At 35.6% G+C, this 13,053-nt stretch overlaps 1 protein-coding gene across 2 annotated transcripts in view; it reads left to right on the forward strand.

Moving 5' to 3' along the window:
* Positions 1-13,053, forward strand: part of SCFD1 (sec1 family domain containing 1) — a gene marked incomplete at both ends in the record, with an annotated part of 97,526 nt that overhangs the window by 15,474 nt on the left and 68,999 nt on the right. For both annotated transcript variants that reach the window (XM_084240740.1, XM_084240741.1), the window contains 3 exons: positions 514-603; positions 6,843-6,898; positions 11,248-11,333. In XM_084240740.1, the coding sequence (XP_084096866.1) occupies positions 514-603; positions 6,843-6,898; positions 11,248-11,333 (232 nt within the window). The remainder of the gene's footprint in view (positions 1-513; positions 604-6,842; positions 6,899-11,247; positions 11,334-13,053) is intronic.

Below are 13,053 nucleotides of genomic sequence, written 5' to 3' on the forward strand. Positions count from 1 at the left end.
CCAAATACATTGAATTGAATCTGGGAAAAGAGCTAAGAAATTTTTTTTAAATAAAGTTTGGGAGCTTATATACAGTCAAAGAGAGCAGAAAATACAGGCAACTTATTATAATATAAATTAAATGATATGTAATATTGGTCTTGTCATAATTGATTTACTTTGTCCTGTGCTGGTGGTAGTCAGATAATAACATCAGTAGTTCTTTGAGGCCACCTAATTTTGTGAATAAAATTATGGAATACAGTATTTATTGTCCTATGTGCTCTGGCAAAACCTTCGTATAGCTTATGTGGTAAATATTTTTTCTTACTACTCTTCATAGTACTGCTTTGATTACAATCTTTAATAGATACTTGTTCACATTAAAAAATGTTAAAGCGTTAAAACTCTGATGTACAAAATAATCTTAGTATTACATATGTTATCAAACTATATTGATTGGAAGTTCAGTAATTTAAGGGTTTAATTGAGAAGACTTGGTCACTTATTTCTTCTTCACCTTTGTTATTTTAGCCATTAACAGGCCGGATATCACAGACACAGAAATGGAAACTGTTATGGACACTATTGTTGACAGCCTCTTCTGTTTTTTTGTTACTTTGGGTAAGTTTTCACACCTTTCTGACTATTCAAAGGAAATTATTTAGCAACTGATTAGAATGACCCCCCTTTTTTAATCTGGATCTGTACAGACTTTTTGTCCAGAGTTGGCATAAAATCTAGATAGTACGCTATATAAGATCATAATTCTTCTAATAATTTGAGTTTTGTGTCTTTTAGTTATTCTTAAGTTAGTATTTAGCACATATATTGAGTTGTTTCTTTAAACATCTTTGGTAATGGTAACTTTTTTTTTAAAGACTTATTTATTTATACATACAAGAACTGGGGTATAGGCCAGAGGTACGCGGAGTGAGAGGATTCACCAGAGAGAGAGTCGGGAACAGAACATGCGGATTGACTGAAATACACTGCTGAGGGGAGCAGTGGGCGAGTCAGGAGCAGTCTGCTGTGCCATGTGGGTAGCTTCCTAGCCAGGGATCAAACTAATGCTGTAGTGGCTGTGGATAGCTTCATAGATTGCATCCCAACCCCTAGTGCCACCAGGGAGGCCCAATTGTAACTTTTTTTTTTTAAGATTTATTTATGCATACAAGAGCTTGGGTACAGGCCAGAGGTGTAAGGTATGAGAGGATTCACCAGAGCAGGAAACAGAACAGGCAGATCGACCGAAGTATACTGCTGAGGGGAGCAGCGGGCGAGGCAGGAGAGGTCTGCTGCACTATGTGGGTTGCTCCCTGGCTGGCTGGGGATCGAACTCGTGCCACAGTGACCCCAGACAGCTTCATAGATTGCATCTTAACCCCTTGTGCCACCAGGGAGGCACCCCCAATTGTAACTTTCAATGTATTGTTTGATTGATTTGGTGACTTCACTTATATGCCTATTAATTTTCTTTTAATGTATTATTATGAAAATTTTCAAATACACTTCTAAGTAGAAGGATCTATGCCTTGTAACAAGGCTTACTCCCAAGACTCCAGAAAACACATTTATATATAATACTAATCTACTGTACTCTCAAGGTTTTAAAGCATAAAAATTTTATCTACACTGTGTTTAGTATCTAATGCTTTTAGTTTATGCTTTACTATTACACCTGTTTAGAAATCTAATTGTACTTTTGAGAAAATTAAAGCGATACCATGCACAGTTTAAGATACAAACAAAATTTGAGGAGAATGTGTGTGCAGATTTTGAGATTTCCCTTCCAGAGATTGTTTCCCTTTAATTTACTGCCCTGAAATTTTGTGTTTGATTCCTCCACTCAGTAACTCTTCTGTTTTCTACTTAAGATCTTTTTCCTGTGTGCCAAGCAAACTTGAAAATACCCTCACAAGGAAAACCAGTGGAAAGCATATCTTACCTTTCAAGTATATCTTTCCCAGAGTTTTACCCTCTTCCAGTTTCTGATGATTTTGATCACTCTCAGTTCCTTCTAATAAGGTTGTTTTTTGTTTTTAAGAAAGCACATGTATACAACTTTCAGTTGACAGACATATAGTTAATCTTTGTATCTTGCCATATTACATAATCTACAACATTTTGTAAGTACTGGGGTTATTATGGACATTAAAAGTTATTTTGCTTGATGATAGCTATGTTTTCAAGGAAGGGTAGACTGAAAAAGAGAAGTCTTAATAAAGACCACTATAGTGTTAATGCCGTCTTTATGTAGAGTGCCAGAAAGTGATTTTTTTTAAAAGGAGAATTTGAAATTAATGCCAATTTCACATGGGTTGATAACAAATTGTCAAGGAAAAACAAAATTAAGAAAAGTATAACATCCTATTTCCGAGTTTTTCCATGCCGTATATTGTACTTATTTAGATTATATGTAGAAATAACCTGAAAGCATCACATATAATTTTTAATGGAGATTATTTTTTTAAAGATTTATTTATTTATGCATACAAGAGCTGGGGTACAGGCTAGAGGTGTAGGGGGTGAGAGGATTCACCAGAGACAGAGCGGGGAACAGAAAAGGCATATCAACTGAAGTACACTGCTGAGGGGAGCAGCAGGCGAGTCAGGAGAGGTCTGCTGCTCCATGTGGGTTGCTCCCTGGTAGGCCGGGGATCAAACTCATGCTGTAGAGGCTGCGGACAGCTTCAGAAGGTGCATCTTGACCCCTTGTGCCACCAGGGAGGCCTAATGGAGATTATTTTGTGTAGTTGAAGTCGAGTATGTTAGCTTTGTGTGTTTCTTTTTTTTTTTTTAAGTTTTTTTTTTATTTTTATTTATTTATTTTTATTTATACAAGCACTGGGTACAGTCAGAAGCGCGGGAGGGTGAGAGTATTCACCAGAGCCAGAGCGGGGAGCAGAGCAGGCAGAAGGACCGAAGCACACTGCTGAGGGGAGCAGCGGGCCGCAGGAGAGGTCTACGCGCCATGTGGGACCCTCCTCTGGTGGCCACAGAGCAGCCAGGGATCAAACCGCGCTGCAGAGGCTGCAGGCAGCTTCGCAACCCAGCGCTCAACCGCTGCACCACTGGGGAGGCCCAGCTTTGTATGTTTCTGATATTTAAATTTTTATGACAAGGATATATAATAAATTTGCTATTAGAAGAAAACAAAGATTTTAAAAATTTCCTGATATTCCACATTTTTATTTTTGTAGTTGACCAAGCATTTTATATAAAGGATCTAAAATGCAAAATTTTAGCATATAAATATTGTTGTGTTCTTTGTTTATATGCATTTTCGGACAATTAGATTTTTTTCTATTTTAGGATTTCAGTCATTTTTGAATGTATAAATGACATATTTTCGTTTCAGATACACAACATGATGATTTAATATTTGTATATTTTCAAAATGATCATCACAGCAAATTTAGTTAACACACATTGCAGTACATAGTAACAAAATTTCTTTTCTCATCATGTACACTTTCAAGATTTCAAGATTCAAATATGCAGGACAATAATACTGTAATAATTATATAGTTAATAATACTAACTGTAGTCACCATACTGTTTATTACATGCCCATGACTTATTTTATAACTGGAAGTTAGTACCTTTTGACCGAGTTTCTTCTATTTCACCCATCTTCCCCAAGCCCCAACTTCCAACAACTACTAATCTGTTTTCCGTATCCATGAGCTGATTTTTTTCATTTTATTTTGGTTTTAGATTTCACATCTAAGGTGAGATCATAGAGTATTTGTCATTCTCTGATATTTCATTTAGCTAATGCCCCCAAGGTCTATCCATATTGTCTCAAGATGGCAAGATCTCATTCTTTTTGATGACTTCTATTTTTATACCACATCTTTTTGTCCATTTAATCCATCATTGGGCATTTTTGTTGTTTCCACATCTTAGCAGTTGTAAATAATGTGCAGTGGACATGGGAGTACATCTGTCTTTTCTCGTTTGTGCTTTTCTTTAGGTAAATACCAAGAAGTAGAATTGCCAAATCATGTGGTAGCTTTATTTTTCATTTTTTGAGCTCCTCTACACTATATTTTCCTTAGAAGGTGCTCCAACTTACATTCCCACCAACCGTGCACAAGAGTTTTCTCAATATTCCCACCATTTGTTTTTTCTTGGTTTTTTGATAATAGCCTATACTGACAGCTAGAAGGTGGTATCTTGTTCTGGTTTTCATTTGTATTTTCCTGATGATTAGTTATGTTGAGCATCTTTTCATATACCCATTGCCTGTTTTGTCTTCTTTAGAATAATATCCATGCAGATCTTCTGCCCATTTTTTAATAATTCGTTTGCTGTCAAGTTCTGAGTTCTTTATTTAGTAGCTCCTTATCAGATACATGATTTGTAAATATTTTCTCCCATTCAGTAGGTCCTCTTTTCATTTTGTTAATGGTTTCCTTTGTTGTCTAGAAGCGTCTTAGCTTGATATTGTTCTACATGTTTATTTTTGCTTTTGTTTCCTTTGCTTCCAGAGTCAGATCCAAAAAAACCATCACCAAGATTTACTGGCAAAGAGCTCTAGTGCCTATGTTTTTTTCTAGGGCTTTTATGGATTCAGGTCTTTCATTCAAAATTTTAATCCCTTATGACTTAATTTATGTGTATACTGTAAAATAGTGTTCCAGGTTTATTCTTTTGCTTGTGTTTGTCCAGTTTTTCAAACACCATTTTTTTTTTTCCTTTACCAAGGTAACATTGGTTTATAAAACACTATGTTTTATTTAGGAGAATAGGTTCACACCTCATTAGATATATTTTCTCACCCCATACATACCACCCAGCACCCCAGAACTTTATTAAACATAGAACATTGTGTCTTCTCCTACCTTTGTTCCTACCCTCCTCTTCTAGTCATCTCAGTTCTGCAGTCATATTTCTAGGACTTATTTTGGTTTAGTTTTGTCAGTTCCTTTGTTGAGGGGTGGGGAGTTAATTGTGTTTTATTTGTTTTCTCTATATTCCATATGAGTGAAATCATCTGGTATTTACCTTTCTCCTTTTGACTGTTTCACTTAGTGTAATGCCCTCCAGTTTCAACTACATTGTCACATGGGATGAGTTAATCTTTTTAATAGCCACGTATGATCCTATTGTGTAGATATACAACACCATCTTAATCCACAGTTCTATTCATGGACATTTAGGTTGTGTCCATAGCTTGGCTTTGTAAGTAATGCTTCAGTGAACATAGGAGTCCATATATAACTGTTCAAATTAGTGATTTTTTTAATTCAGGCAGATACCTAAGAGTGGAATTGTGGGATCAGAGGCAGATCTACTTTTAATATTTTGAGGAACCTCATACTGTTTTCCATTGGGAATGGACCAGTCTACATGTCCGCCAGCAGCGTATTGAGGGTTCCTTTTTTTCCATCTCCTCACCAAATTAGATGACTGTTTTATTTGAAAGATTACATTCTCACAGGAGTGAGGTGGTATCTCATTATGGTTTTTCATGTGCTATTGGCCATCTGTATGTCTTTAAAGAAGTGTCTTTTTAGCTCTCCTGCATTTTTTCATTGGATTCTTTGCTTGCTTTCTTGTTAAATTGTATGAGTTCTTTATAGATTTTGGGTATTGGTCCCTTTTTAGATGAATGATGTGTGGATACTTTTTCCTATACAGTATCTTTTTTAAAAATGATTTCTTTCTCTATTCAGAAATTTGTTAGCCTGATGTAATCCCATTCATTTATTTTTTGCTTTTGTTTTCCTTGCTCTGGCACTTTTTATGGAAGTGTCTGTCCTCCATCATGTATATTCTTCACTCCTTTGTTGTAATGATAAAATTTATAGGAGTAAGAAAGAAAAATTAAGAGGTCTAGTAAGTTAAGGCCAGTTTTTTTTTTAAAGGTTTTATTTATTTATGCATACAAGAACTGGGTGCAGGCCAGAGGCACAGGAGTTTAGAGAGGGGGTGGGGGGCGAGAGGATTTACCAGAGACAGTGCGGGAAATAGAACAGGTGGAACGACCGAAACACATTGCTGAGCGGAGCAGCAGGCGAGCCAGGAGAGGTCTGCTGCACCATGTGGGCAGCTCCCTGGCTGGCCTGGGATCGAACTTGCGCTGCAGAGGCCAGGACAGCCTCATAGTGCTGTGCTTAACCCCTTGCGCCACCAGGGAGGCCCCAAATTAAAGCCAACTTTTAGGAACATTTTACGTTATGTGAAGAACCGGTTTTCTATTATCTTTAAATTTATATTTTTTAAAAAGACTATAATCCTTATTAACTTGGGGAAAAAAAAACACTACCAAACTTCTGAATTAGCTACGTAAGCTCTTTTCATTTTTTTTAAGTCAAATGAACGTGAACCCTGTGAATAAAAAGTAACTTGACTCTTTGAAACTTCCTGTAAGGCATCAAAATGATGTTTTAGTCATTCCATTAAAAAAATCTTGTCATAAACTAGCAGGCAACTATAAATCAGAGACATTCATCAGGGCAAGGGAGAGAGGGTGATTAAAACGGGTGGGAAGAGCACAAGAGACTATGGTGATGGATCATGGGTGACTTAGTGGTAGGAATTTCATGGGGCTTACACCTCAGAGGAGAATGCAAACTGTACAAAAATGAATAATGATGTAAAATATATAGAGAGAAATATAAATAGAAAAAAAAATCTTGTCATACTCATTGGCCAACATCATATAAAAAGGTCTTTATGTCTCCCCAATGTTTATTTAAGGGAAAAGTCCATTTTTGAAATCTTGCTTATAACTCTTGATATTATAAATTCTTTTATTTGTAGCCTGAAATTTGATACATCTATTGTTCACTTTTTATAAGTATCTTAATTGCTAAGATCTGAAATTATTGCTAACATCTATTGTTAAATAGGTGCTGTTCCTATAATCAGATGTTCAAGAGGAACAGCAGCAGAAATGGTAGCTGTGGTGAGTTCACACAAATATCCATTGGGGATAAATAATATGTCAATTGATTTCTATAAGTACTTCAGGTGGTTTTGTTAATATTTAGTGTGATTCCTATAGGTTATATAAAGTACAAAAGACAAATATTTTTATTTATTACTTTGGAATTACACCAAAAATAAAAAGTTATCACTGGGAATTTCTAGCATGATGACATAAAATGTTTTCTCTAATGTCCTCCTTCAGTCCTGTTTCTTTAGTAAAATGAATATTCCTTCTCTCTCTAAGAAGAGTGTAGACAAGTAGATTCCCCCCAGATCATTTAATACTTCATTTAGCAAATATTTATTAACAGTCATTATTTTGAAAATGGTATAGTGCATTTTGTCTTCCCACTGTATTGGAATAAAATAGTTTAAGTTGAGCATTTAAAAATTTGCTTCAAAATTAAAAAAATAATAAGAGGACTCCAGGAAGATGGTATCAGAATAATCTCCCTACTTTGCTCAGGGGAGAATGAACTGATAGTGCAGTTGGGGACTCGACACAGAGGATCCTGCAACATGGATCAAAACTGAAGTGCCTTGTGATAACCAAGGACCTACACTGACTGTGTGCAACAGAGGAGATGGCTGAAGAAATTCAACTCTGGGCAGCAAAAGCATGAGTGGGGGAGAGGCTTCTGCCAGGGTGGAAACCGTGGTCATTTATGCCTGCACTCGCCCAGAGACTGCAAAATTGCTCTAGTGTATGTAACCATGGGAGATAATTAGATACTGGGATAAACTAGGTGCAGGAAGGACCGCCAGTGAGGAAGACTATGCTTAGAAAGTCACAATTCCTCCCTACCTGTTTCCCCCAGTAGTGGGTGGATGAGGGGACTGCATGCATACAGTGAGACTGTGTTGGAACATGCCATGGCTCCGCTGAAAACTTAGTCCAGAAACTACAAAGATGCTGGTCTGATACCCAGAGAGGAGAACTAGCAACAGTAACAGCGGCACAAGCCAGCTGACAACAGATTTGTTTTCCCTGACATACACCACCATCTACTGGAAAAGTGGGAGCTCTGCACCCTTAATATTTAGAAAGCAAATATGAGATGAAAAAACAAACTGCAACCTGAGTTCTCAGAAGAATACTGCACTACAGAAAGAGAATAAATCTCCAGAACCCAACCACAAAAATGTGGAAGATCTTTTCTTCTTATCAGGTAGAGTTCAAGTTTGCCCTGGTAAAGAAATTCAAAGAAATGGAAAAGAATACAGAAAGAAAAGCTCGTCAGAGATATACAAGAAAACTCAGAAAATAATTTAGTGTCCTGAGATAAGAAATTAACAAACAGAAGGTCAAAATCGTTGAAGTTTTAAGTAAGAAAATAACGGATATGCAGGCTGTAAAATCAACAGAGATGATAAATTCTGGAGAAAGCACATTTTCTGAGGCCAACATTACCACAATAACAAAAGCAAACAAAGGCAACACACACACCCCCAAACCAATCTCCCTAATGAAGATAGACACAGAAATTCTCAACAAAATGTTAGCAAACTGAGTTAAACATGCATTAAAAGGATCATAAAACCATGACCAAGTGGGATTTATTCTGGGAAGATAAAAATGGTTCAACATCTGAAAATTATTGTAATTCACCACATCAACAAAAGAAAAGATAAAAATCATACTACTATACCAATAGATGCCCAAGAAAGCATTTGAAAAGATTTAACATCCATTTATGATATAAAAAACTGAAAAAACTGGGGGTAGGTAGAACATACCTCAAAGGTAATAAAGGCCATATGACAAATCCACAGCTACGATCATTCTCAGTGGTGAAAAAGCATTTCCACTAAGATTTGGGTCAAGACAAGGTTGACCATTTTCACCACTATTATTCAATATAGCATTGGAAGTACTAACTGGAGCAGTTAAGCAAGAGAGGATTTTAAAGGAATCCAAATTGGAAGTGAAGTAAAGCTGTCGTTATTTGTAGATGATACAGTAATATATATAGAAACTGTAAAGATTCCACTAAAAGAACTAATTGAAGCAATCATTTCAGCAAATTGGCAGGTTACAAAATCAATACTCAAAAATCCGTTGCCTTCCTATATGCATACAATGAGCTAGAAGAGAAATCAAGAAAACACCATTTACAATGCATCAAAATGAATTACATACCTAGGGGTAAACTTAACACAGGAGGTAAAGGACCTGTACAAAGAAAACTCAGACATTATTAAAAGAAATAGAAGACACAAAGAAATGGAAAGAGATTGCCTGCTTAATGGATTGGAAGAATTAGCATTGTCAAAATGGCCTTCTTACCCAAAATAATATACGGACTCGATGCAATACTTATCAAAGTTTCAATAGCATTCTTCAAATAAATAGAGCAAACATCACTAACATTCATATGGAACCACAAAAGACTGCAAATATCCACAGCAATCCTGACAAAAATGAAGAATGGTGGCATCACATTTCCAGATTCCAAACTAAGCTACAAAGCTGTATAATCAAACAGAATGGTACTGGAGCAAAAACAGACACACAGACCAATGGAATAAAATTGAGAGCCTAGAAATAAACTTCACCTGTATTGATAATCTATGGTAAAGTTACTAAAAATATCCACCAGAGAGAGAGAAGCCTGTTCAACAAGTGGTGTTAGGAAAACAGGATCACTATCTCATATCACACATTGAAAACAACTCAAAATGGATCAAAGACCAGGCTATGAGACCTGAAACCATAAAATACATAGAGGAAGCTTAGGCAAAACTCTCCACAACATAGGCTTCAGAGATGTCTTTGTAGATTCATCTCCAACACCAAGGAAAACGAGAGAATATAAACAATTGAAACTGCATCAAACTAAAAAGCTTCTGCACAGAAAAAGAAATTTCCTTAAAGCAAAAAGACACCCTACTGGATGTAGTCCATATGTCCAACAAGGGGCTAACATCTAAGATCTACAAAGAACTTGTGCAGCTCAACAAGGGGAAAAAACAGCCCAGTCAGAAAAAGGCAGAAGAGCTGTATGTCTTCCAAAGAAGACATCCAGATGACCAACAGGCACATGAGAAAGTGCTCATCATCACTTATGGCCAAGGAAATGCAAATCACAACCACAATGAGATACCATCTCAAGTGACCCATATGGGAAAGACTGGCAACAACAAATATTGGCAAGGATGTAGAGAAATAGGATATCTCTTGCATTGTTGGTAGGAATGTAGTCTAGTCCAGTCTCTGTAGAAAACACTATGGAGGTTTCTCAAAATATTAAAAATGGATCTACCATATGAGCCATAGTTCCATTCCTACGTGTATACCCAAAGAAGACAAAAACACCGATTCAAAGGGACATGTACACTCCTATGTTCATTTTAGTACTATCACAATAGCCAAGCTATAGAAAAAAGCCCCAAAACAGATGAGTGAATCAGGAAGATGTGGTATATATCACAATGGAATATTACTCAGTTTTTGTGTGTGTTTGTTTTTTTAATGTAGACTCTTGTTATTTGTGGCAACATAAACAGAAGTGGGAGGGATGGTGCCAAGTAAAATAAGTTAGGAGAAAGACAAACATCAGATGGTGTCATATATGTGGAAGATAGAGCAACAAAACAAAGGGTCAGGTAAAGCCAAACCAGTGACTAACCAAAGTCTGACTGTAGAACTGAGGCTACTAGAGACAAAGGGGAGAAGTGAGACTAAAGTAGAGAGGGAACACATTGGACTATGGTTTTGGACTATGGGTGTGGGTGTGATGTGGTAACAACCACCTGAAGGGGGACTTCCTATACCTGTAAAGCACAAACAACATTGTAAATCACTGTTACCACAATTAAAAAAAAAAAGTCAATAAGGGATAAAACAAAATGTAGAATTACTGTAAAAGGAAAGAGGGTAAGTGTTGTGGGAAGGTGAAGTAGGATACATTGATATTTTGGAGTATTATTAGCCCAAATGAATCATTGACTGGTGGAGAACTGCTTTCTATCACATATTCCATTTCTGCAGATACTTGCAGCTACCACTATACAAATGACGTCATTGGTACATCACAGTCATGCTTCAGAAGTCAGGAGTGTGTCACTACTACAAAGGATTTTGTGTACATAAAATAAAAATAGTCAACAAACTGTGCTTGTTAGTGAAATAAGGCCAGAGTCACAGTAGAAAAGTCTTTAAAACCTAGTTATGATGATGTTATTAAAATAGTAAGAAGTATAGAAGTACTAAAGAAAATAAAATTAGACATTAGAATGCTTTTTTGGAAAAAATTCAGTTTTTAAGTTATGAAATTTTATAAGTCCTATGAAAATAAAGAGGTCACCTAAAATTTGATTTTTCAGAAACTAGATAAGAAACTTCGGGAAAATCTCAGAGATGCAAGAAACAGTCTTTTTACAGGTGACACACTTGGAGCTGGCCAATTCAGGTATTGTTGGTTTTTATACTTAACAGAACTTGAAAATGAAACATTTGTAGAGTTTTTGGTTTTTATTTTTTATCGATAGAATACCCTTTACTTGTAATTGATATCTGTTTCTTTTTAATGAGGCTTATACTAATCAGTTTGACTCTTGATTTTTCTTGAAATAGAAATGGAATATTTTGTTTAAGTTCCCTTCTTATGATAGAAACTTCTGTTTTGCATTTTATCATCCTTAGGAGAAATTTTGTATTTTTGTGGCTGTAACAGTCAGAAGCCATGGCCTTTCAGTTATCACTAAGCCTCTTAGTAATGAAAAAAAAAATTAAGTGCCAAACTTCTGATGCTTCTATTTCTACCTATATTAAATAGTTTCCAAGTTTTCATTGAAATGCTTGTAATTTAAATTTGCAGAGCATTTGTCATCATTAGCATGTCTAGCATGAGTAGATAATGCCAAAGCTGACAGCTGTTTAATTATTATTGACTAGACATGCTAAAAAAAAAAAAAAAAAAAAAAAAACATATGTATAGTTTATAATATATGTATCTGTTGAATATTAAAAATAATAGTTTGGAGTTGAAGTCAAACACCCATATATGTGAAAATTACATATACTGAAATGGACAGTTTTGGAAAGTTAATTTTTGTCCTCGGGCTTAGGTAAATTAAAAGGCAAAGCCTGTGAAAATGACCTTAGACAGTAAAGCTTCTGTCCACAAATAATAATTTTATGGTGATCTTCCATAAATTTCAAATCAATTTTTATGCCTCCTAGAGTTTATGTACTATTCCTCTAATTTGGCATTAATGCTAATAATGTGTTTGAATTATTTGGTCACTCTCTCAGCTCCCACATTATTTTAAGCTATTCTGTGATATGATTGCTGATCTTAAGTGTTCTTCAATATGTACTTCATTAAGTAGAGCAGAAATACTAAATTCTCACCTGATTTTTTTAAACAGTAGCAATCACTGTGCCACACCTTACTTAATAGTTGTTTTTTATAGTACTCTGACATAGGCTTTAAAAAACAATATAAAAACGCTTTTATTTGGATAGTTAAAAAAATTAATTTGGTGTCAACAATCTTGTTGAACTGTTGTTAAATACATTTTAACCTTATCGTGGGGTAGTAATCCTCAACTTGGAGCAATTTTGCCTTCAGTGAGACATTGGTAATATCTGGAGATATGTTTGATTGTCATAACTGGGTAGATGCAGTGGGATACATTATAGGATGCTGCTAAAATCACATCCTACAATCCCCCATAACAAGACGATCTTGCCGAAAAAGTAATGCTGAGTTAAACCCTGCTGGAGACTGTCCTCCCTAGCCTTCCACATAGTTCTGGAATAATAAATGATAGGCAGCTGCCACACCTTTTTATTGCAGTCTTATAGTAAATACAGTTAGGAAATGCCACTGTCCTACACCCAATAGGATGTAATGAGTTACTAAAATGGTCAGAGATTTCTTGCAGGAGAAATTACAGTTAATATAATCAAATAGCACTGCCTTTAAGAATTGATGTGTACTACATAATGCCTCTAATGCATATAACTTGGAGACACATAACCAAATGACTTTGTGCCCAAATGCTTTAAGTGTTTTATCTTTCACTTCTGAATTATAATAATGGAGTTAAACAATATATGAAGTATCTGTTAAGTGATTAATATAACTTGGTACCACTGTGGCATGTTTTAGCTTTATATTATAA

Source organism: Talpa europaea, assembly GCF_964194135.1.
Source record: "Talpa europaea genome assembly, chromosome: 8".
NCBI classification, from domain to species: Eukaryota; Metazoa; Chordata; class Mammalia; order Eulipotyphla; family Talpidae; genus Talpa; species Talpa europaea.